This window comes from Limanda limanda, chromosome 19 (genome assembly GCF_963576545.1).
Source record: "Limanda limanda chromosome 19, fLimLim1.1, whole genome shotgun sequence".
Taxonomy (NCBI): domain Eukaryota; kingdom Metazoa; phylum Chordata; class Actinopteri; order Pleuronectiformes; family Pleuronectidae; genus Limanda; species Limanda limanda.
Genome location: NC_083654.1, coordinates 6,932,812 through 6,956,990, shown reverse-complemented (window position 1 = coordinate 6,956,990; position 24,179 = coordinate 6,932,812). Strand labels below are relative to the sequence as shown.

Here is a 24,179-nt window from a genome sequence, read left to right as displayed (position 1 = left end):
CAAGACTGAGGGCCTGTAATAATTATCCTGCTCTGTCCTCGCCCCACAGAGGAGTGGTCCACAGGGGATTGCTGCTGTTTTGTGTAGACATTGGGGACTTAGAAAACACATGGGGATTCATCCTAAACTGCAGTGATGGTCACAGTGAGAATAAAAACATGTTAAATCAAACCATGAAATCTCCAGCTCCTAAATGGTAACTCCAACACCTGCTGTGAGAGCCTCAGAGACAAACACTTGTGTGGACTTCTCCCCCCCCCGGCAGCCGCTGCGCAGCACTGAGTGCCAAAACTAGCAGGAACAAGAATTGTTTCTTCCCAAAGGACATCTCAGTTATAAAGAGTAGGCTCGGCCAAGTGGATGTTTCCCTGCAGTGTCTCCACAATACCCTGTAATTACTGTGAAATTACTATTGTTCTAGCTCTGTGTGTATGTGTAAGTTATTTATATCTATCCTGTGCTGCACTATAATAATCCACAGGTTTTCTCACAATATTATACCACCTTCACTCATAATAGAGCTTGTGTTACAGTACCTGGACTGCACACACACTAGCCTCCATGTTTAATTTGCATTACCAATCTAAATTCATACACAAGTGCCAAACCCTTGAACATTAACCTGTTAATGTACCCATCATGCAACACCTTGGCAATGTTTGTTTTTCTCCATTTATGGCTCTAATTTATTGTAAATAATTGTTTTGTTTCATTTCTTATACCCACTCATACCCAATTGTTGCTACGTTTGTGGCATTAGAGGTTGAGACTAATTAAAAATTATACTATATTTCCTTTGGGTTTCATAATACATGTCCAACATTGTTTGTTTGATAGATCACACAGTGGTGGTTTAGATCATCTCAATCTGTACAGCAGACCTGAACATCTCTGACTCCACCTGATGGAGATTATAGGGCACTGCACCCTCTCTGCACATCATCTAAACATAAATGTTAAAATCATACTGAGTTTAAATTTCTTAGTATAATTTCAGAAAAGCCCATATAAATATGGAATAGCTTATAGAAGAATTAAGTCACATTTACTCAATCTGTTGAGCAATTTTCTCTTCCATATTATGCAAAGGTTTCAATAAAATGCTCTGAAACAGCAAAAACCTACAAACAATGTTTTCTGTAAATGTCAAGATTTATTACATATGAATAGAGGTCTTGTGTAATGAGTCTGGTTTCTTCAGCACTTGTTTCACAGAAATAAGTCGACAACTTAATTTGAATAAACTGAATAAACGGTTTATCTCAACACACACACACAAACACACACACACACACAGACAAAAAAACACACGGCACAATGTCACACAATCATGGGCATTAATAAGAGTCTTGTTTTCCTGGTAAAAACTAAAAGGTCTCGGATTTCTGTAACTTGGAGTCTTTCTGTTGTTTCACAAAAATGTATCGGAGGAAAAAAACATCTTAAAAAATAAGGAAGGCAAAAACAAGAATCAATATCTGTATTTTGTAGAATAATCCTTCGGAGACACCACCAGACCTCGTCCCTTTCTTGCTCCTCGGTACACGGTTTCGACAATGTCTATCATCTCCTGCTTGTCCTCCATCGTCCAGTTGATCTTGTTGTTGTTACCGGTGCCCAAATCAATCATGATGTGTTTGTTCCTGAGGACAGACAATAACATGAGAAGGGTAATATGAGTAACACTTCACAAGTAATTAAAGTAATAATAATGAGTTATGACTTGATACTGTGCAGTCTAGGCAGTGAGTGTCTTACCTGAAGAAGAACATGACAGTGCAGGGGTCATACAACTCGTACATCTTGTTGAAGTCGGGAACTTCTGTGATGTCCACCAGGTAAATGACGGCAAAATTCTTTACCTGTCAAAATATACATTTATATATTATGAGGGTGAGCTTTGCTGACAGCAGCATACATTCAACAAAACAGAAACAAATTTCTGCAAGAGCTTTTTCTCACTATTCCAGTGAATTGATTTTAAAACTGGGCAAGTTTAAATATACTTACACACTTTCATATGTTAAATCTTATAGAAATTAGTTCAATAAGTGAGCTTTTTGGCAGCTTTAATATCTTCGGGCAGCATGAACTGGAATTGGTTTATAAATTGCTGACAGAGAGCAAGAGACATCAGCATAATATCCAGTAATGGGAATCTTAGTTGTAAAATCAGCAGTAAACTGCCAAGAGCAGCGATCACAGTGATGAAAATGGTGTTAAATCTTTGTATCCTCTAGCAGCTAATATAAAATCAGCACTTGAGAAAATCTATAGCATCCAAGAGCAGGACCCTCACATGGTTTTCTGGTAACTTGCACATCGATAAGATTGTCAAGCCAAACTGTGCTGTAATAAACTTTAATGTTCCTGTTTGTTCTCTACGCTCCACAGCGTATGTGGATTTTACAGTCAACCATTTCTTTAAGTTGATTAATTTTGCCACAGTTGGAGACGTTGCGATAGACAAGGATATTAAAAATGTATAACTCAGAGTGGAGTTCCAATAGGGCTGGTAATAGAAAAACAGAGTGTCAGCAGCTGTTTGATAATAACGTTATGTGATTACTACAACAACTTCAATTTGTGATCATAATAAGACCGACCCATACGGATTTTTGATGGCGGATACCGATACTACGTAATGTGATGCCAATGTTGTTTAACCATGAACTTCATACAAGGTTTCAGTAGGTTCCAACATGTTACATTTTAGACTTTTTTTAAGCATGATGAAATAAATGTAAGACTTATAACAAGTATGACACATACAAAGGAACATCAGTGTCCCAGATTTAAACGCATCCCTATATTTGAAGATAAGGTTAGAGTATCCAAGTGCAGGCATGTTATTCACAGTCTGTCCCACAGGCAAACTGAATGTCCTGTGATGAATTGTGCACATGAAGTGTTTTTTGGATTATCAGTTCAACATTGGTTTTGTTTGTTCTTTTCTTACAGTGTGCTAATGTCTGAAGAACTGAAACACACTAAGACATTGCAATGCTAAGGTTTTCAGTGTGATGAACTTTAACATAATAAGGACTATGGCTGAACGATTAATTGCATTTGCGATTTAATCGCAATATGATAAAACGCGATTTCCTAATCGCAACGTGCGCGATTATCACGTGCGAACGAGAGTAGCGCACCGGGCTGCCCTCCGCACCTGCAGCCAGAATGCCGTGGGACAACACAACTCTACTGATCCAGAAGATAGCGAAGCAGGCCTGCGTCACCTACGTGGCGCAAACATAGAGCGAGCTCATCTCTCTGGTGATCGCGTTGCGGGCGGCGGACCTGAAAATCCCTCCCCGGAAAAGCAAGCCGAGCTCCGGGGCGGCGGGGCTCCAGAGCCCCCCGGTCACCTACATGCACATCTGCGAGACGGAGGTGCTCAGCATGGGGGGGTTCCCGCTGAGGCCCGGCGCCTCCGTACCGCTGCACGACCACCGGGACATGAACGGATGCTCAAGGCTTTACACCGCCTCATGTCTGCTGTGTTGTGACTCCACACACACACAGACACACACACACACACACAGGGTTAAAAATCACAGTCTGAGGAGCTGGACCATTTCATTAACTTCAGGAAACTGTTCATACATGCAGTTGTACTGTTTGACTTTGTGGCCTGTTCATTTCTCCGTTTTTTATTTATAACTTTATTTACTTTGATTTTACAAAATATTTTCAAAGTATAGTAGAGGCAAATTCTATGTTTCAGTTGTGTGAAATGTTTCTGACTTGGGAGCAGTAAGACACCTATAATTTTAAATATTATTTAACACTAAATGTATCTAATATTGTGTTGGTCATATTTAAATCATTCATTACGTTTTGTTGGGGGAAAAAAATTGGATTAAATCGCAATATTGGGGGAAAAAATCGCAATTAGATTATTTCCCCAAATCGTTCAGCCCTAATAAGGACCTACCTGAAGGTATTTAAGATTCACTGAGTAGTATTTTACCATATTTAAAACGTTTTAATTTCCAATTATCAATATCTTTATATTGTTGGACTTTTTAGGGCCCAGTGGAAACACTGACTATGATAAATAACCATAATTTGAAAACGGACAACATAATTAAAGCCAGGTTAAATTCAATAATATAAATTTACATACTTTCTTGTTTTTCTTTGACTATTGACACTAATGTCATGAATGTCAATACCTCAGATTTCATCAGCCAACTGATGAATTGATCAGACTCTATATCCCTTAATACCATCTCTTCTGATGTCTAACAACGATATCTCGGTAAACTGTTGGTTGGAAATGTTATATACTTGGTCAATAAATCTGGCAACTGGTTGAACTGAGTGCATTTCGCTGTGTTTTGACGAGCTGCTGCTGCTGATGTTTGATGTGTTGTCTCTCAAAGTCTCATGTTTACATTCACACTGATCCGACTCCTTTCAGTTGGTAGCAGACCAGCAGGTGGTGCTATTGATCACGTTGAGACGGCTAAACCAATCTAACGCTAATATCCAACATCAGACTATGTTTACACAGTAAGAGCTCAGACCTTTTCCGCGATGCTGTAAAGGACCTCGTCCATTTTCATGCACGTCGGGTCCCAGTCGTGTCCGAAGCGGATGACGAGCACTCGGTCCTCCTCGGACAGGATGGCTTGGTCGACCTGCCAGCCATTGTGGAGATGAGGGAGCATGTACGACATCTTGACTCCGATCGATCACCCAGCTGAAAAACAACACATGTGACTTCAGCTTCACATTAGCAGGGATTTGATGACGACAAGCAGCAGAACCAGGATTTCAGCTCAGGACTGTGAGGGAGTACGAGCAGTTAGCCTGAAGATAGCAGCAAGCTAAGTAGCTTAAAGTGGCTAACCGAGGGAAAAGTCTGGCTATGGAGAAGAAAGAAAACACTGGGTGGAAATGAGCTAAGTAACAAAGCGGCACTGATCTTACCTCCGAATATAAATGAATGTGTTTGTATATGGCGAAGTAAACCAGTGACTCCCCGGTGGTTTGGTTTTTAGTTTATCTTTCCCGTCGGTGCTACGTTGTCTGGCTTGCACCACGTCATTGGTGTGCGACAGCGACGTGGTTACGTCACTGTACGTGGCCGAGCTAGTTCTGGGTTTTGATTGCAGCCACAGACACGATTTAACATTTAAAAATACAAAATAAAGTCAATGATTAACTAGATGAGTTGATGGATACTTGTTAAAACCTAATACGCAACAATCCACTCAGATGAATTGGTTAAAGAAGTTTGAGTTATGTATTATACAAGGAATTGGTTTTTATAACTAACAAAGAAAAATAAAAAAACACCTAAGAACACTGTATAATTTGACCTAAAATACTTATCTTTACTCCCTCAAAGTACATTATTTAAGGAAGGGACCTTAGTATGAAGACAAACTTTCTTTTTTTAAACTCCACTATTCTCAACTAGTTGTCCTTCGGTGTTATCTTATCCTTGTGACTGTTTTACCAAGGAAAAAAATAAGCTCTACTCATACATTACCAAATACTGAAATACATTACTTTTGAAAAACCTCAGGATGGCATTTCTTCTTACTGCACGTCAAACAACACACAGAACCTACACTCAGTCGACTGGATCCGTGTCTTGGCATGCCCACCCACAGGGAGAAATGACTTCTGTAATCTTCTTGTGGCTGGTCTCTACTTCAGGAATCATTCTTGTTTTGGGGATTCTAATACTGAAAATACTATTACCAAAGATGTCATAGACTATTGTGCCACTTTTTCAATTGCATACAAATCCAGCTTAATTTCAAGCCTATTTCTGCCTTATCTACTCAGCATAAAATACATAGATGAAAAAACTTTTATTGTGTAAATCCCCATCTTAACTGTCATCTGATGTATTCAGATCAGACAGAAACAATGCAAATGTCATACACTGATTTTAAGATTGGAGATCATGTGAACTAGAATGGTACTAAGAGAGCACATACCTCCACCACAGCTCAACAGTCTCCTTATGAAACCACATTTAAATTCACTTGATATGGATTTTCATTTGGATCTGCACCAAATTGCACAAACCCGTGAATATCAGTGCCTTAAACATGTCAGATATTTTTCATTAAGATCCATGAATTATTCTCTGAGTAACAAAGATGTTACTAAACTCCCCATCTTACAATGTTAAAGAAAAAGAGGGGAACAAATGAAATATCCTGGATCCACTCTCTGATCCTTATCCATAATACAATTTTAAAATGGGCTCTTGCCTTACACTTTCTTCTACCAAGTTTTGTGGTTGTCCGCCCAGTAGTTTTTGCGTGGTTGAGGGACAAACAAAACCAAAAAATAACCTCCTTGGCGCATGTAAAAATATATGGTAACTATATATTAAAATACAGAATAGGTGCTTTACAGGAAAGAGACACAAAGACAAAACATTTATTGTTGTGCAATCCATTACAGTACAAATACAAAATACAATGAACCAAGGTTCAAAGGTTAAAGGAAAGATTTCCAGTCTATGACATAGCAGCATATTATGGCACTCCTTGGAGAGAGTGTGAATCATCGTTATATATATCTAACCTTAATTTTACAACACAATCACATTACTGTGGTTCTGAACGGCCAAATGATTAACAAAGTCCCACTATGTTAGACTATTTGGTCTAGGGCACATGATTGTTGAACAGACAGTAGTGGACAGCCAATTAAGCAATAAAATAAAGATTTGTTTCCTAACTACAATCAACACTGTAATCATCCCTTAAAGCTGATATTGGCATTTCTTTAATTCTCTATGGCTGTTTTTCACATTGCACAACAATCAGCCTTCAGCCATCTGATCAAGTCTTTGAACAGGCACTGACCCAGATCTCTGCTGAACAGAGACTCTTCCACCATGATGGTTATTCAAGTCCTCCCAGCTCAACAGTTCAGGTGCGTGACCCCTCTTTAGGCCAGCAGGTGGCATCAGGAACATTCACATATTAACGGAAACATGACTCCACCAGTGGTTCTTGAGAGAAACATATCCAAAGTCCATCAAGTCCGTCAGGGTTCCGTGAGGCAATATGAAAAATTTTGCACACAATAACGACAAACATCCCTGAGGAGCTGATGCTCGGCTCAAACAGACAGTGTTGGGATGAGGTTGGAGTCACACGTTTGGCCACACAGATGTACAGCTGATTGAAAGTGTACTCCTGCAGCTCCTAGTCGGCAGGATGCTCCGGACACGAGCGATTCACCTCGAACCACTCGTCTATACACCTGAAACAAGACGAGCAGGACAAGCTGTTGCATGTGATCAGAGGGAGTTTTAAGGAAAAAAACATAAGACAATAAATCTGAGGTATAAGTCGCCAGGTACTTCAATTTTATTGGATTCTGCTGCAACACCGTTTACCCCGGAGACTCCAGAAGTGTTTTGTGGACTAAAACACTTCACCTACCCCTCCATCGGCATAGTTGTGAGTGGATAATGAGGGTATTAAATATTTTCTGTGAACTATCCCTTTAAACATTGAGCTTTTGAGTGTCACTTCAAATAAGTTTTTATATAAATTATTTAAAGATGGCTGTAGTTTTATATTTTAAGTACAGACATGAAAATCTTCTCATCTAACTCTTGGACAATTATTCTATAGGAGAAACAAATCCTCATGTACAGTGAGTGAGAAAATTGTTTTCCACTTTTATTCAAGTATATTTTATATTGAGACGCCGGTCACCTATTACAACAATATTTCTCTGTTATTGTAATAATTCTTCAGTTTAAAACTGACAGTAAACACACTGGATTTGTGCCCCTCCATCCACCAGTGTCCCGAAAATCCTTCTTCTTACTATTATCTAAGACCTGTTTATTTGGTTAATTCATATTTTTGGGATTTCTATAAAAAGGAGTCGGGCTTGTATAAACATTTTTTTCTTCCTTTTCTACTAGGAGACAAACAGGTCAGCATGTTGGTTAGAATTTCAAATAAACTCCTATACAATGCATTGTATAGTGACTAGGTCCAGTAATATTCTGCATTAAAGGAATAGTTTGACGTGATTTTGGAAATATGCTATTATTTGCATTCTTGCCAAAATTTTAATGAGATGATTAAATCAGTTTACTCATGCACTTTTTATGTGTGTGGTTGTTACCCTTTATGGTAGATACAGAGGCAGGGCAGTCTGGCAATGGTGTCTCCCTGCTCCAGCTCCTCTAAACAGATGGCACATTCCCCAGAGTCTCTGGACAGGATGTCCTCTGAGAAAGACAATACAGAGACAAACTGAGCAAGAAGCTCTCTCGCACACCAAACCCCATATCAGAGTTTCAGTCAACGCACTGAATCCTGCCTAACCACCAGTATAACCTTTGGTACCAGAATGTCATCTGTCATATGGGCACAGATGTTTCAAATCCTCATCTCTGATCAGATAAGAACCAGGAACGTTTTCTCACAGTTTTCTTTTCAATGTCACATGTTAATCTGCATGTTCAGCTGTTACTGGCCCTACAGTCAACACCTGTGGCGAATGATTAACTAAGATTTTTTTTAATGAATCACATAAAACAGAAAAAGTGTACTCTGAAAATATTTTTAGTTGAAGGATAAAGCCATGACTGTATAAGTTTAACACATCTTTTCGCATGTGATAAGCTAAGACAAAAGCTGCATGCTGTATATAGGACAGTTGAGGTAAGGAAGTTTCCAAATGCGGAAGGTGCATGTAGAGAAAACCGTATGTCTACAGACAGATGTGTTTGTCTTTCCTGTTTGTGTGCACGTGGGTGTGCACAGCACAGGTGTTCACACACAGTCTGCATGAGTGTGAGTGGCTGTGCAGCTGCATCACATTGCTGCATTTGCTTCCTTTTCATGCTGTTCTGTATAAAATCCTCAAGCAGGTGCGTTTCTGTGGATATTAGATCTTCATAAAAGTCAATATAAGGATTAAATAATGCAAAATAAACATTAACTCATGATTACAAGCACCAGTTGTGAAAGCAATATGGCAATTTATTAAAAGTACAGTACATTTTAGTACTTGTACTTGATTAATACACAACCATTAAGTGCTTATTCTTCAGGCAAACCCTGCATCTTCTACTCCATTACGTTTAACCAATAGCTGGAGTTAAAAGCTACCCTTTAGATTAAGATACTTAAAAAAAAACCTATGATGATTATATAGGATTGTAGAAATTATGCATTATTAGCTAATTAACTAAAAAGCTATGAATAAGATCATTCAACAAGATTCTTTATCATGCAAATCATCAAAAAGAAGTGAACAAAGTAATGTAATAGGGGTGATAATCAGATGATGTAATAAAATATTTATACATGGGTGTTGGGACTGTCAAACAGGTCCTATAATAACTATGAAGGATCACAAAATGATTAACTTTACTGCCAATTATCACATTTTAATTCTTCCTCTTGGCTTCCTGTTGAATACTGGATGTGTTATCTCTTCAGGCCTCTGAAAATCCTCTCTAGAGCCACTGTTTGGTTTTTCCATTCTAGGTTTCTGTATAAATATGGCAGTGCAACATGATCTGTCAGGCTGAAAACAGTATTTTGCTAAACTCTCGTTGAAGGCTTCAGGTCTGTTACACGTCTGACACCTGGATGTGTTGCAACTGTAATCACACCCAACAGTGATGCCATGAGGTTCTGGAGTACACAGCCCCATTAGAGGAGCTAGGTAACTAGTGAAAGGAATAGTTCACCCACTTTTAGGCTCCTGTGGTGTCATCTAAGTGTCTGCAAGCCCCGACATGCATATTGCATTTTTCGAAACAAGGTCATTTCCAATGTGTTTTACAAATAAAAGTCCACCAGAAGTGGCTAAGCCAGCAGACGTTAGCATTTCTGATGGTCCCTGAATGCACCATGTCGGATGATATCAGCAGACATTTAGGCTTTAAAACACGGTGTAAATTACCTCGTTTAAAGTCGAATATGAATGTCAGGGCTTGTGGACACTTGGATGACAACATAGGAGCAGTTATGAGTCATGCTATGTTTTTTTTTCTGTTGTTTTTTTTTTACCTCTGAAGATAAGCCCCTAATATCTTCAGTTGTATTTGTTTGACTGCTACCTGGCTGCTAAGCTGTTCACCCATAAAACTCCAGGAGGGTTTTCTGGACTCAAACACTTCACTGATGGGAGGGGGTGGGATATGTCGGTTGGCGTTAGACTGCTTTTGCTAGCTTTTCCAGGATTACCAACCCTAGCTTTAATGAAGATTGCTTTTTTGCTAATGTTGCTTATTTCCCCTGTGGAAAAAGTCTGATGTTAACCTTCTTAGCATTCACATGTTCTCTATTTTTAAACAAAAATTAACCAGTAAACTGAGGAATGAGGGTTGTCACAGGTTTCTGTGACTACAAACAAACACCATCTGCTTCAGCTCTCACAATCACCCACCCTCCTGCTCCTTCAGCCCTGATTACTTACTGTTGTAGGTGAGGCGTGTTTTGCTGAAACACATGAGCAGGTGCTTCTCTATTTCATCCGACCCCATAAACTTGGAGCAGACGGGGCAGTGGAAGCCTGGCAAAAAGAAAAAATCACAACACAAAGACAAGAACATGAGGAACCAGATGTGCCAGCGTCTGTCTCCTAACCTTTTATTGATATGTACACAGGAGAGGGCGTGGGACTGTCTGCATGAGCTGAATCTGAAAGAGCCCTGCATGACCCAACACCTGCATGCTCCCTCTATCTGTTATAAACAATCAGTAACAATCTGCTTACCTAATCAAACAATCTGTCTGTATCATCACTCATAATCTGACTGTAAACACTTATTCAAGCTGGAGTGGCTTCATATGTATTGCGCCATGTTTGAGATTTAATTTATTAGATTACGTTTATTAATAATTCCTAATTTGACCCACATATACAGAAGACAGCCTTCTCGACCCCGCGCACTGTCTCAGCTGCACAAAGAGTAATAAGCCAGGAGCTGCTTGACTTGACATAAGCTGACCTCCTGTTTAACATTATAATACCGCGGTCAGGAAAAGGACAACAAACGTGTCCTTGATGCAGGCAGTCATTATTTCTGTGGCTGCTGTGAAACTCATGCTTGTGTCATGTGTTTGCCCGGGGGAGGTGAGAACATGGAAGGAGCCTGTGGACATAATGTCAGGGCCCGTCAAGTCAAAATCACACGGATGTAATGAGGAAAGATTATTGATGAGGTTAGTACTGATGAGTCATCCTCATTAAGGAAGCTGGTGAACTGAAGGGGGAATTAAATTTAGCTGCACCCTTGTTGTCCATGTTAAGATGCGAGATGAGGACATTGGGAGTGTGTGTCATTTCCCAGCGATCCAACAGCAATATGAGTGTACAGGAAAACATAATTAAACTATAGGTCTTTTGTTATGGAGCGTTTGTTTGTCAGCAACATGGACGTTAAAGGAGTCAAACGGTCCTGTTGTGTTCGTTTGAGCTGTGTATTGTTGTGGTCTGGTCTAGAGACGTCTCACAGTTGAGAAACTGTTCCAGGATTCAGGAAGTTTGATTGTGTGTTTGTGTGTGTGTGTGTGTGTGTGTGTGTGTGTGTGTGTGTGTGTGTGTGTGTGTGTCAGGCAATGTCTAACCAGCAGGAAGCTCTTATCTGCTGACCTACATTATGCACTCTTCCCTCTCAGCTAGAGTGAAAAACAGGCCAGTTTTGCAAGACAAAGAAGAAGAAAACGAACAAGAAGAAGAAAGACTGCCATAAAGAGCAGCGCTGTACAGTACAGCCACCTGTGGCTACAATAAAAGTAAAAGTGCAAAAACAAAGGGCTCAGTCATCGGACAGCTGCTACAATATTCCAAATACCTTGTGTCGAATGGAAAAACACAGAGCAGACCAGACGGAGTGTACACATTATGGTATCTTGTAGGAGTGCCATAACCATATGGTAGCAAACATGAAGAAACATGTCAACTCTGAATGCACACTGGATCCCACAGACTGTATAAAGAGCTCGAATTACAGCTCTCCCACATGACACTGTAAAAATTGGAGTTAACTGAGATAAGAGCAAGAACAATGAAGTCAGTATTCTTCTTTTTGAAAACGGAAAAAAACTTGGCTCGCTGTGAGTGCACCCCAGGGACATTAAATATGGCATATTAACTAAACACAGGGTTCATACACATTTTGACCAATGGATTTCCATGACTTTTCCATGACTTTTCCATGACTTTAAACCAAATTTCCATGACCGAACATTTCGTGAAATCTCGGTGTATACGCGAAAAAGTGACAAAATGTAGTATTCAAACTAACAATGAGCATTCCAAGGCATACAGTGTACCTTAAATGACACAAACCCAAGTATGCCTGCTTATATTTTGAGCATATTTCTTTAAAAATATATGAATTATTTAAAACTCAGCGTAAATGAACTAGGGATGGGCATTCGATTAAATTGTCTTAATCGATCGTCGGAAGAATTAACGATCGATTTTTCGATTAATCATTCATATTTTTATATTAAAATTCACTATTTATAGCCTATATTAAAATGCAGTGAAAATAGAAAAAACAGCGTGTTTCCTCATTGAGATCTTTATTACAAGATGAACAACTCTTGTGGCAGTTAAACGGGATCCGTTCAATGTTACACTTGAAAATATGCGCTGCTGTAATCTTGAGCCCCGAGAGAGAGCAGCTAGCCGCTGAGAGCTAGCTCGATCTGACGGCTCTCGACCTCTCAGTCCGGTCGTTGTAACGCCCTCACTCCCGGAACCCCTCACCCAGACCCGGGTCTGTCCGGGTTACCCTCCGCGTGGACTGACATGTGCGGACATGAAGCCGAGCCGCGGAGGCTTAACTCCGGGCTGCTTCCTCCAGCTGCTAACAGCCTCGCTGTGCTGCGTTCAGGGCAACTCGGATATTCCGACCTCCTGCCACATAGCGAACATGCAATAGTTTATCGATGAAAAAATGTCATCAATGAAATTCTTAATGATCAATTAATCAATAGTCGAGTAATTATGCCCATCCCTAAAACGAACGACATGAAAATAAGAATAGAACAAATTTCCATGACTTTTCCAAAACTTTTGGGAGATTATTTTTTTCCATGACTTTTCCAGGCCTGGAAAAACACATTTTAAAATTCCATGACTTTTCCAGGTTTTCCATGACCGTACGAACCCTGTAAACAACACAAGAGTTGCTTGCTCGAATTAGTGGATATTCTGAATTTGCATCGAGTCTTACCTCCCAACAGGTGAGGGGACAGGTGAGCCGGTAAGGAGCCTATAAGCAGCCTGTGGCCCTCAGGAGGCAGCCGGCCCTCCTCGTCCCCATCAGTGCCATCCAGACTCTGATTGAGTGCGTGCGACCCCGACCTGCCGCCGGCTGGTATGCTGAGCCCGGAGCTGGTGGGCCCTCCACCCGTGTAACGGATCCTGGGGCCATCGGGTCCGTTCGTGTACCTGAACCCCGCGATCCTCTCCCCGCCGCTGGAGTTGCTGGACGGGAGATCGGAGCTGGAATAAGCCCGAGTTCTGCCATCGAACACGGGGCTGCTCTGCTTGGCCCCCATGCTGCCTCGGGCGTTCCTCCTCTTGGCTTCGAGTGCGCGTCTAAGTTTCTTACCCACGACACATGGTCACAGTGAGTCCTGAAGAGCTGACACCGACACAGGAGGTCAAACCAGAACCACGGACAACAACAACAACAACACCAGAGGCTCGCTCGCACATCTCAAAGTTTCAGGTGCGCCCTGTGCGTAAAGTGCGCACTCGCTGACGCATAACTTGATATCCAAATGGTTGTTTTTTTCTTGGCAGAGCCCTTCCCCTTTTTTTTTCCAACAATGAAAAAATAAAAAAATAAAATGAAATCTCTTCAGTTCAACGTTGTCAGCGTCTCCGCTTCAGGTGAGCACACGGATGCGTGCGTTGACCCACAGCTCGTCGGGTTCAAGTTTGTTTTTGTGCTCGACTGTGCTCGTCTGCGAAGAAAAATAAAAGTCAGCCCTCCTCCCTGTGAGAGGCAGCTCCATCATAACAACTACAGTCCACCAGAAAAGGATCAGCGCGCCTTCACAATAAAAGTATTCCACTCTGCAAAAACAAATGACAACAAAAAACTGAAGTATCATTCAGTTCTCTGTACTGAGAAAAAACGGAACTGAATATAATATCTGTGGCTATTATTCACCACAAATTATACATGCAAATGTAACAACTTTAGACATATAAGTCGATAAGTCTTTATTCTGTCTCTCGATACAGTTATCGTTTAAATATAGTAAATTGTATCATAATTAAAAAAATTAAAATGCTATGTTGATAGATATGTCTTGAATCATTACTTATAAACTAACCTGTCTCACGACGGTCTAATCCCAGCTTCCGTTCCCTATTAGTGGGTGAACAATCCAACGCTTGGTGAATTCTGCTTCACCAAGCTCTATAACACTACTACTACTAATAATAATAATAATCCAAATAATGGGAATAATGATAATAATAGTTAATAAACTAGTTGAATCCTTTTGCACAAGCTCATTATATAATCATAATCTCAATTATGCCAAATATATTATTATTATTTGCGAAATTACACATTTTTACAAGATATTCGTCAATCTATTATCTTACGTGTAGTGACATTTTTATTATTGTCATTATTATTATTGTTGTTATTATAATAATTATTTAAGAACCAATTGAAAAAATTGAGGACTGTAAAGTCTATAGGTAAATAAACAATAAACCGTAAAATATGCACTTCGGGACAGTGCAATAAATAAGTATAAACGTGGCTGATGTATCATGTCATCTGCTTTCAGTCAGTAACCGGAACGCTATTCAATGTATACCTTTGACGCTTTTACTTTGAAGGCAGGATGATGGCTTCCTGCGCAGGCCCTCCCAGACGCCTGCTTGACGCAGCCTTGAGTGTACGCGTCAGGTGGCCCGTGACGTCAACCCCAGTAACACCAGCGGGCTGTTGGCACAGCAGCAGGTCACCAGTCCACTGTGTGATATGAAAGGGCCTCCATGTTGAACGCCTTGTGGTGCCATTAACTCCAGGTCATTAAGAAAGACAAAATAAAACCCACAGATGCCTGAGCAATGCTCTGTTCACACGGTTTATTGAACAATTTCACACACGTCGGCGGCCAAACAGAGGATACACTGCATGAGAAACATTCAAAGAGGCAATAAAAAGACAAAAACGTTTACAAGCCAGGATAAATATGATACAGTCTTGCAGTGTGGATGCAGCGGTGGAGGGCGAAGGGGGCCTGAAGCGTGGCAGTGCACTGGATGTGACATACAACAACACACTGTCAGTTTAGAAAGAACAGGGCAGGCAGGAGGGGGGGGGGGCACCACTAATCTTTTCCCTTCCCCTGAGATGTCACTCGGAGGGTGGTGGTTGTGGGTGTGCGGTCGTCAAAATTCACGACCAGGAGGCACCTCCAGAGGCGCAGATAAATTCAAAACACCACACACACACAAAAGAGGAAGTGGGCAGGGTTTGTGCTCAGAGATGAGGGGAAAACTGCGAAGCACAAAAGGCAACCAGGAAGACGACAGGACAGCAGAACAAAGGGGGTCATGTGACAGCAGGACACCCAAACAGGGGAGGGTTTCATCTTCAGCGTGAGCCTTTGTTGTGATGGTCATAAGATAGTAACACTGATTAAAAACATCCCAATGAAGTGACTTTTAACGCTCGGCACACTAAGAGACACGCGCCACCAAAGGGTGACCTATGGTACTGCAGAGCTGCACGCGAGGAGCAAACTATTTTAGCCGTGTGTTTGAAACGGGACCCTCTGAGAGCAGCTACACCTGAAACCACGTCACAGCTCTACACCCTCACTCCTCCGCTCCCTCCGTCTCTCCCCCTCCATGTAGTGGAAAGTTCTGCCCCTCTGTTGTCGCGATACACGTCCCTCCTTCCTCTCCACCTTGCGTCACTCCCATTGCCCCAAACGACACCGCGAACCGTCGGTTTTCCCCCTGCGTATATGTTTCATCTGGCATTCATGCAGTGTCAATACACGGGTAGAGAAAGTAGATTATCTGTCACATTCATCTCCAGAGCCACGGGGGGGAAGTGTGGATCTGACCGTATTCTGCATAACAAAGCCACGGCCGAGGCCAATATTGCTGTGCTGTGGAACTTTAACTAACCGAATGGTGAATGATTATGATTCTTGCATTGTACGTGGCTACAGCTCACGTAGCCTGTGTGTGTGTGCGTGTTTGTGTGTGTGTGTGTGTGTGTGTGTGTGTGTGTGTGTGTGTGTGTGTGTGTGTGTGTTCAGTAGGGGGCAACAAAGTGCTATGGTGTGCACTCTTTGGGAAGCAAGGTCACTGAGACATTCAAGAACATGGTGGTGCATTTTTAGCAAGTCGACTACGTGTTTGTGTGTGTGTGTGTGTGTTTGAATAAGAGGCCCAGGGCTCGTGATCAGCTCTACCCGCAGCTGCAGGGCCCCCTTTTTGGGTCTCATCACTGCTGGCTGACCCCCATCTGCTGTTGGTCCGGCCCTGGTTCCCCCTCCATGTCAGTGTGGTAGTGCTCAAAACTGTCGTCTTCTAAGTCTGGAAGACCCAGCAGCTGGCAGAGAAAGAGAGAGACAAGGACATTTGTTGAAGATTGTGTTAAAATACAGTTTCTTCCTGTCTTGTACAAAAGCTGTTTAATGAGGCCTTTTATCAGCAAACAGGCACACAGGAGTTAGAACATGAAGAAAGACTAACGGCCTAATCTCAGCTCAACATGCTTTACATGAATTACACTAAGAAACAACAATCCCTGATAATCCTTGATTCATTTTTGATTGTCCATCTGAAAACATACTGGTAATTTTAATCGAAGAGAATGAGATTGATAACACTCTATCTGTACAGTTAATATGCAGTGGAGCAGTGCACAGGAACCTGAGTCCGATGCATGTTATCATTCTATATATTCCAAAAACTTGTAGTTGATATAGAGTTGAGGAGTGTCGATAATTTTGGCATCTTCTCACTTCTTGATAAAATGAAAATGAAAACGATCAGTCTTTCAATCCTGGGAAGACCTCAGGAACAAGGAGAATTTCATCTGCTTGAATTTCAGACAAGAAATACAAACTTTACGTGCAAAGATCTTGAGGCTCCCTAATGACTCACTGACTACTAATTTACATGTTAAATCTCCTCTGTTATTTGACGCAAAACCAGAGTTACATGTGTGGATGTATGTTTCTCGTTCGGGGGACTTAACTTCCTGGAGTCTTGTTGTCAGATAATCAGCTGTGACCCTGGAGAGTTACTGTGCTACTGTGTGATATAATGTGCTAATCAGTAAACTTCAGACACTAGACAGCTTTCGTGACCTTAGCACAGAGCCAGGCTCGGTGACTAGCCTTTGTGCTAAGCTGGGCTAACCACAGCACAGACATGACAGTTGTATTTATCTTTAAGCAAAAAGTGATCTTTACATATACATCTTTTTTGGAGGGATAAGATTTGGGCGATAATCGAAATTAGCTAGACAGCAATAAAAACCCTGTTTCCTAAAATGTGGAATTGTTTCTTTAAATTGAATCATGTTGTTTAGCAAATATCTGTTGACCTGGACCAGTGAAAATATATCCATCCATAACATATTTGGAGGTTTAAAAGATGTCCTGGTGTAAATTGATAGTATTTACTAAATGTATATCTATCCTGCATGTATGTAATTGTTTTTCACAGATTTGGGTTGAATTATTGCAAATTTAGATCCATCCAAAGTTTCTTGTGGAATAACAAATAAACAAAATCGTGTTAATATATCGAGTTCTTTTAATGGATTATTAGAATGGTAAATGGGGCAAAAACCCAAGATATCACCACATTTTCATGTTAACTCAAAAATGTAAAGTCCTCTGTGAGATGATAAACATCAGATTTCAGAGTGAAGTTGGACCTGATGTTTTTCATTTGTATCAGTATTGTAAAAGAGGTCACTGTGCTGGTGATGATGGAGCGATGATGATGACGAGGATGAGGATAATGTGTCACCGCTTGTTTGGTTCCTTACAGGCCTGAAGGACGTGAAGACCTTCTCCAGCACCTCCAGTAGAGTCTTCTTCCCGCAGGAGGAGATGTAGTCCTGGGCCAGCTGCAGGAAGGGAAGGCAGTCCTCGCTCTCGCTCCACACGTGCTAGAAACACACAGAAACATCCCTCCTGAGCAGTGATAAAACAAACATGGCGACATACTGACAACATACAAGCCTGCTAAAGAGACATTTCCTCAAGAACAAACAATGGTGACGGTTTGCAACAAGATACACAAACAATATAATATTTGCATTGGAACATACAGGGTGAGAAACAAGGTAAACACACATAGACATAAGATCTATTCACCAATTAGCTTAACCTCTTATTACAGGACTGGAATTCCTGTAATAAGGGATTTTGTGAGACTTATTGCAACCTCCATATTGTAAATTAACATCCATACATGTGTACCTGTACAAGACACTTCTTACCCCAAGGCCTACATATGCTCAATTCTAATCACTTGCACTGAAGGCCCGATCAGAAATAGCTTTGCTTCCTTATTGCCAATAAAACAGTATTAAGTAACGATAAGTTCTTGATATCAGACATGAGATTGCTTGATGGATTAAAATAAACTTCCTCATTAGTTCACATACACTTACATACACAAAGCATTTACAGGAAGTGTTAGATAAAGTCGCTGCTTCGGGAAAGGCAATTGGGGCAATTTCACAGCACTTGGATTTATTGTTGTTTAATTGGAGTCTAAAGGCTGCACTGTTTGGTTATGTATCAATATTAAATAACCAGCATGTGTAAAACCAAGTAGATACTCTTACTTGGTCAGTTGTACTGGAGGTTTCAGTTACGCAGCATTTTGGTGACTTTAAGATGAAAATCATTGGCTTAAATATTTGTATACAGTATTAAATTGTTTATACCTTGAATTTAGGATTGGTCACTGAAATCTTGCTGTATTTGAACAGATTTGAAAAACCCTAAAATGTACAGAATTACACTGCATGCACCCTTCTATTTCTTCAATTCAGGTGCAAATTCATAGGGGTTAATAGATAAAACTATTAATATATTGTAAAAACTGCATGTATTTTAATTTAATGCTGTTTATGCATGTTTTTTGAAATGATCATGTTTAAATGTTTAAATGGTTTTGATGGGTTTTGTGCAATTCAAATTGTTTTTTACTTAATTCATTCATTTAAGGTGAGCAGTGGAGGAGACACAATTTCAAGTGAGAATTTAAGAGTCACATGGGAGTGGTGCAAAAAGCCATCGAGTTAAAATGTAACCACCAAGTTGCAGACATGGCTGTTGTCGTGCTCTCTCCAGCGCTCACTGTTCAGGAATATTTGCTCCACTTTGACACTGATGGATGGACTCTCACATGAAGGCGTGTCTCTGCAGCACAGGCCTCACCCCAATTTCAGCTAAGCTACTCAGATGATCACAGGCCAAATAGCAAATCCAATTGTTCTTGTTTTTCTGCAATGCTGTCTCACATGACCTGGATGACTGAAAACTGCTAAAACATACCCTGGGGCGGTGTGACAGAGCTGAGATGTGCAGCTGCACAGTTTTTATTGTCTGCCTGGTCTCACGACGCTCCCTAGTGGACAGACTAATGCGTTGGGCGTACACAGTTCTGGGAAAAACAAGATGAAATGAGCAGGAATATGAGTGTGCATGTGCGTGTGTGCATGTGTGTGTGTGAGAGAGAGGGAGAGAAAGAGGGAGAGAGAGAGAGAGAGAGAGAGAGAGAGAGAGAGAGAGAGAGAGAGAGAGAGAGAGAGAGAGAGAGAGAGAGAGAGAGAGAGAGAGAGAGAGAGAGAGAGACAGCATGTGAGACGTCCTGCTGCTACCAGTATTGTTTGAGCAGGAGTAACCAGATCTCTGGAATCCTGCAGAGAGGAGTTATGAGTGAGCATGCAGCCCAGTGTGTGTGTATGTGTGTGTGTGTGTGTTTGTGTGTGTGTGTGTGTGTGTGTGTGTGTGTGTGTGTGTGTGTGTGTGTGTGTGTGTGTGTGTGTGTGTGTGTGTGTGTGTGTGTGTGCAGCAGCCCTGCCCCTCTGTCTGTGGGATAGTTAATGCCAAACCTGCAAACCCATTACCCAGGCACAGTCGGTGCAACATATCATGTGTTACAAGCTGAACAGACGCCATGGCTCTCGGGTCAGCTCCATCTGCTCCCCCCTGCCCTGTTTGCCCCTGGCACTGAGCGGGAGGAGGAGCTTCAGGACTCATTACACCACAACTGCACCACACTGGTACAGGATTTACAGACTGGTGACAAGGGAAAAAACTGAGAAAACAAAACACAGCAAAAAAAAAAAGAATGCAGAAGCATGGGTTACCATTACCAATGGGGCAACTACTCAACCTATTTTCATGACTTTTGAGGAGAGGTGCAGCATGACCCAGGATAGAACCCATCACATTTTGGTGTTGATTCCGATCAGGGTGCACATCCAGGATGAATGGATCCTGATATTGCAGATCTAAATAAACATTTGGATCTAGTGGATTTAGATGTGGTTTCAAACTGGGGTTGTTTGGCCTTGGCCAGGGTGTTCATTAGGTATTCTAGTTATTCATGGTACAGTTAAGCAATTAGCATCAAGTCATGCTCTGTGGCGTGTTTTAAAATGCTGAGCAGGTCCAGCCGATTCTGATTCTGAGTCAAGGTGGCAGAGGCGAGAGATCTAAGTGACTTTGAAAGAGACATCCTTATTGGGGCACAGACAGACTCAACTGCCTGATGATATCATCTGAACCGTGACTAAAGTGACATCAGCGTTTATATCTATGTCGTCAGTTAGAAGTGTCAGATATTGTATTTAACAGCTCCCACATGATAAACCATGACGCTCATGCGCTAATGCGACATGTAAAGAAAAACTGAGATAAATGCATGTGTAGTTTAAAGGCCTGAAGGCATAACCCCTGTAGTGAAAGGTTCCAGTGGCTCTGCATAGGGGAGCATTTGGCCTCCATGATTTGCTTCCACCTGTCCCCTTGGAGGGAATGTAACTGGAACAAAAATGCAAAGTTGACCTTTATCTGAGACACTTCTATCTTAAATGACAAATCCAAGAATGACAATGAGGGCACAAGGGGTCAGAGAATGGTTTGATCAAGCGACTCATTTGTTTTGGCCCTCACAGCCACCAGATCTTTAGGTATTGCATTGACAGCACTCTCCACCCACATCATCAATATCTTTTGAAGAATTGTGATCATACAGACTTGTGATCATACATACAGAGTCAAAGGTGCACCGAAGCTGCTCTGGAGATAAAACCAACAGAACATAAAAAGTCAAACTTTCAGTGTTTATTTGCATCTCTGCAAACATTACATTAAAACTGGGGTTTAGTTGGATCATCAACTGGCAACAATAATTTCAAAATTACAAAAATGTGTATTTCAAATCTACAATTATTAATATCTATAGTGCCATGAGACTTTTCTCAAGTGTGTTTCCCTACAAATAATACTTACACCCGTCTGTAAAGGTGAATATTAGCATGGGATCAAAAAGGTTTATCTTATCTTATTTTATCTTATCGTACTTTGTCTTATCTTATCTTATCGTATCGTATTTTATCTCACCTTGTATCATTTCATCTCATCTCATCTTGTTGTACCGTACCATATCGTATCTTAACATATTACCTATCTTATCTTATCTTATCTGATTTTATTTTATTTTATCTTAGCTTGTCTTATTCCAACATCGACCTATTGTACTTTTTAGGTCAGTGGATTAACTGTGGAGAAGTATCTGGACAGCATTGTATGTGAGTTGTAACTTTTAAGCAACACACATTTAGAGCATTAAACTAATATAATACTATAAAGTAATGCTTTTGATGGAGGGGAGAAAGAAATTAAACAATACAAATGTATTTTTATGCTATTCTGTTGACGGAATAATTGTCTGTGGGACTTTTATTTTGAAAGTTGGAGGCCTCGTCTTTGTGGATGGTGTGCTGTGCATGATGGTGTTGTGGGTCAGAGGGTTATCGCAGAGGATTATGATGGATGACAAAACACCATCAACACAGGAATGTGGAGGTGTGTGAGTGTGGGGGGGCACATAAACTAAAATGACATCATCGCCTCCACTCTTGCCCAGGACCCCCCTCCTCTTCCCTCCTCTATCAGCTCATCAGCAGGAAAAACCAGCAGGGAAAACCCCACCTTGACACAGACCATAGACACACAAACATGCACACACACACACACAAACACACACACACTCACACAGAGGCCCTGCAGTAAAGCGCACTCACGAAGCTGTCGGTGCCGCCGGGACACAGCACGTAGAAGGAGACGCCGGGCTCTGCGTAAAAGTCCAGCCGCCTCTCGTCGTCCTCCTCGGCGAAGATGAGGTCGAACGGGTTCCCGGAGCACCACTTCTCCGCCGCGTCCACCAGATGCTTGAACTCCATCCTCCCGCTGCGTTGATCCGCGCTGCGGTGGCCCTGGCTCCGGAGCTGGATCTCGATCTCTGTGGCCGTGGCTGTGGCGACGATGCTCAGGACGCAGATAGGAGCTGATCGGACAGCGGCAGCAGCTCCAGCAGCATCAGCAGCAGCAGCCTCCACTAACGCATCTCCTCTAGCGCAGCGTGTGCATGGCCCGGGAGCAGAGAGAGCCTGAACACCGCTGCTGCTGCTGCCTCGCGGAGCCTGGACCGGGTCTGCTGCTCATCCGCTCTCAGAGCCCCATTCCTCTCCTCTTCCTCCCCACGTTATGAAATCAGCCAGTCGGCCGCATGCATGCACACGCAGGAGGACGCTGGAAGAAACGCGATGACGAAGAGAGGAGCCGGGCAGCCGTCCATATCCAGGCCTACTCCCATGCAACTTTCACACTGCAGCCTCAATGAGTGTTTCATCTGAACCTGCAGCTGACATCATGAGCGAGGCATGACATTATGCAACATGGAAACACTTATATGGAGCCATCACAAATACATAGATGGGTAGATAGATAGATAGATAGATAGATAGATAGATAGATAGATAGATAGATAGATAGATAGATAGATAGATAGATAGATAGATAGATAGATAGATAGATAGATAGATAGATAGATAGATAGATAGATAGATAGATAGATAGATAGATAGATAGATAGATAGATGTCTCCATAAACTATCAAAGATAGTGTCTGCAAGAATCAATAAATGATCAGTTCACCCAAATCACAAAATTGCCCCACTATATTTATAGGATGGTGGTTTATTTAAAAAGGCCTCTGTGATATTTCTAATGATTTGATATAAGGTCTACTCAGCTGAGCCACATCCAATCACAAAGGCCACAAATCGACTGTACTAAGACATGTCTTTAAAGATTCATTTTTTTAAAGGTCAATAATGATCTTGTAGCCTACATTATATTATTCCTATAATTATTAAAATTCAATAATAGTTTCACAAAACACTATACTTACAATCATCACCATGAATATATAATAAACTGCAGAGAAATTCTGTAAATCTGTACATTGATATGATTCCCTGTGTTTGCTGAAATGTGTAAGTAAAGTTCACAGGGCCAAATAAAGTTAAATACAGAGATAACAAACACACATACATAAACACAAAAAAGAATAATACAGGGTCCAGTAAATTGCACAAAGAGACAGCTGGTACACATAAATTACCTCAATGCCTCTCTACACAGGAATGTTAACTGTTTTTTGAATCCACAGACTCAGCAAACCTTACAGATGTACTGTATAATTTATTCCACAGCTTTGGTCCTATTCTTTAAAAAGCCCTGTCAACACAAGTCTTTAGATGGGTGTGTGGGATCTGTAATGGATTAGGATGGAGTAGAGCTGGATATGTAGGGGCCTGGTGGTGCAGTGATCCACATTCAAAAGTCAGGATTTTCACTGAATTATATTTATCCATCTATTTGCATTTCCATTGCAGTCAGTACAGGAGGAGATCAAAGCATGTATACTCATCTCTAATCCTCGATGTGAGACAACAGCCTTGAATTTACTGGTGTTTAATCAGAGAAAGAACTAGATTTTTTTGGACCAACCTGCACACACGCGCACACACACACACACACACACACACACACACACACACACACACACACACACACACAGGGTTTAAAACATACCCTTTTAAAACC

General features: G+C 41.3%; 3 protein-coding genes across 3 annotated transcripts; all 3 read right to left on the bottom strand.

Moving 5' to 3' along the window:
- Nucleotides 1–1,133: 1,133 nt before the first annotated feature.
- Nucleotides 1,134–5,056, bottom strand: txnl4a (thioredoxin-like 4A). Its single transcript, XM_061092713.1, has 4 exons — nt 4,939–5,056; nt 4,533–4,708; nt 1,759–1,862; nt 1,134–1,643 (listed from the first exon to the last, which is right to left on the bottom strand). Exons 2-4 carry the CDS (start codon nt 4,683–4,685, stop codon nt 1,472–1,474), a joined length of 429 nt encoding a protein of 142 aa, XP_060948696.1. The 5' UTR covers nt 4,686–4,708; nt 4,939–5,056; the 3' UTR covers nt 1,134–1,471.
- A 1,324-nt stretch (nt 5,057–6,380) lies between these two features.
- On the bottom strand, nt 6,381–14,004 carry LOC133026168 (E3 ubiquitin-protein ligase ZNRF2-like). Its single transcript, XM_061093030.1, has 4 exons — nt 13,211–14,004; nt 10,438–10,533; nt 8,128–8,233; nt 6,381–7,245 (listed from the first exon to the last, which is right to left on the bottom strand). The coding sequence occupies exons 1-4, from the start codon at nt 13,536–13,538 to the stop codon at nt 7,188–7,190; spliced, it is 588 nt and encodes a 195-aa protein (XP_060949013.1). The 5' UTR covers nt 13,539–14,004; the 3' UTR covers nt 6,381–7,187.
- Nucleotides 14,005–16,385: 2,381 nt separating this feature from the next.
- On the bottom strand, nt 16,386–22,471 carry mturn (maturin, neural progenitor differentiation regulator homolog (Xenopus)). The gene is made up of 3 exons (XM_061093379.1): nt 22,313–22,471; nt 18,032–18,154; nt 16,386–16,579 (listed from the first exon to the last, which is right to left on the bottom strand). The coding sequence occupies exons 1-3, from the start codon at nt 22,469–22,471 to the stop codon at nt 16,472–16,474; spliced, it is 390 nt and encodes a 129-aa protein (XP_060949362.1). The 3' UTR covers nt 16,386–16,471.
- Between the last annotated feature and the right edge of the window lie 1,708 nt (nt 22,472–24,179).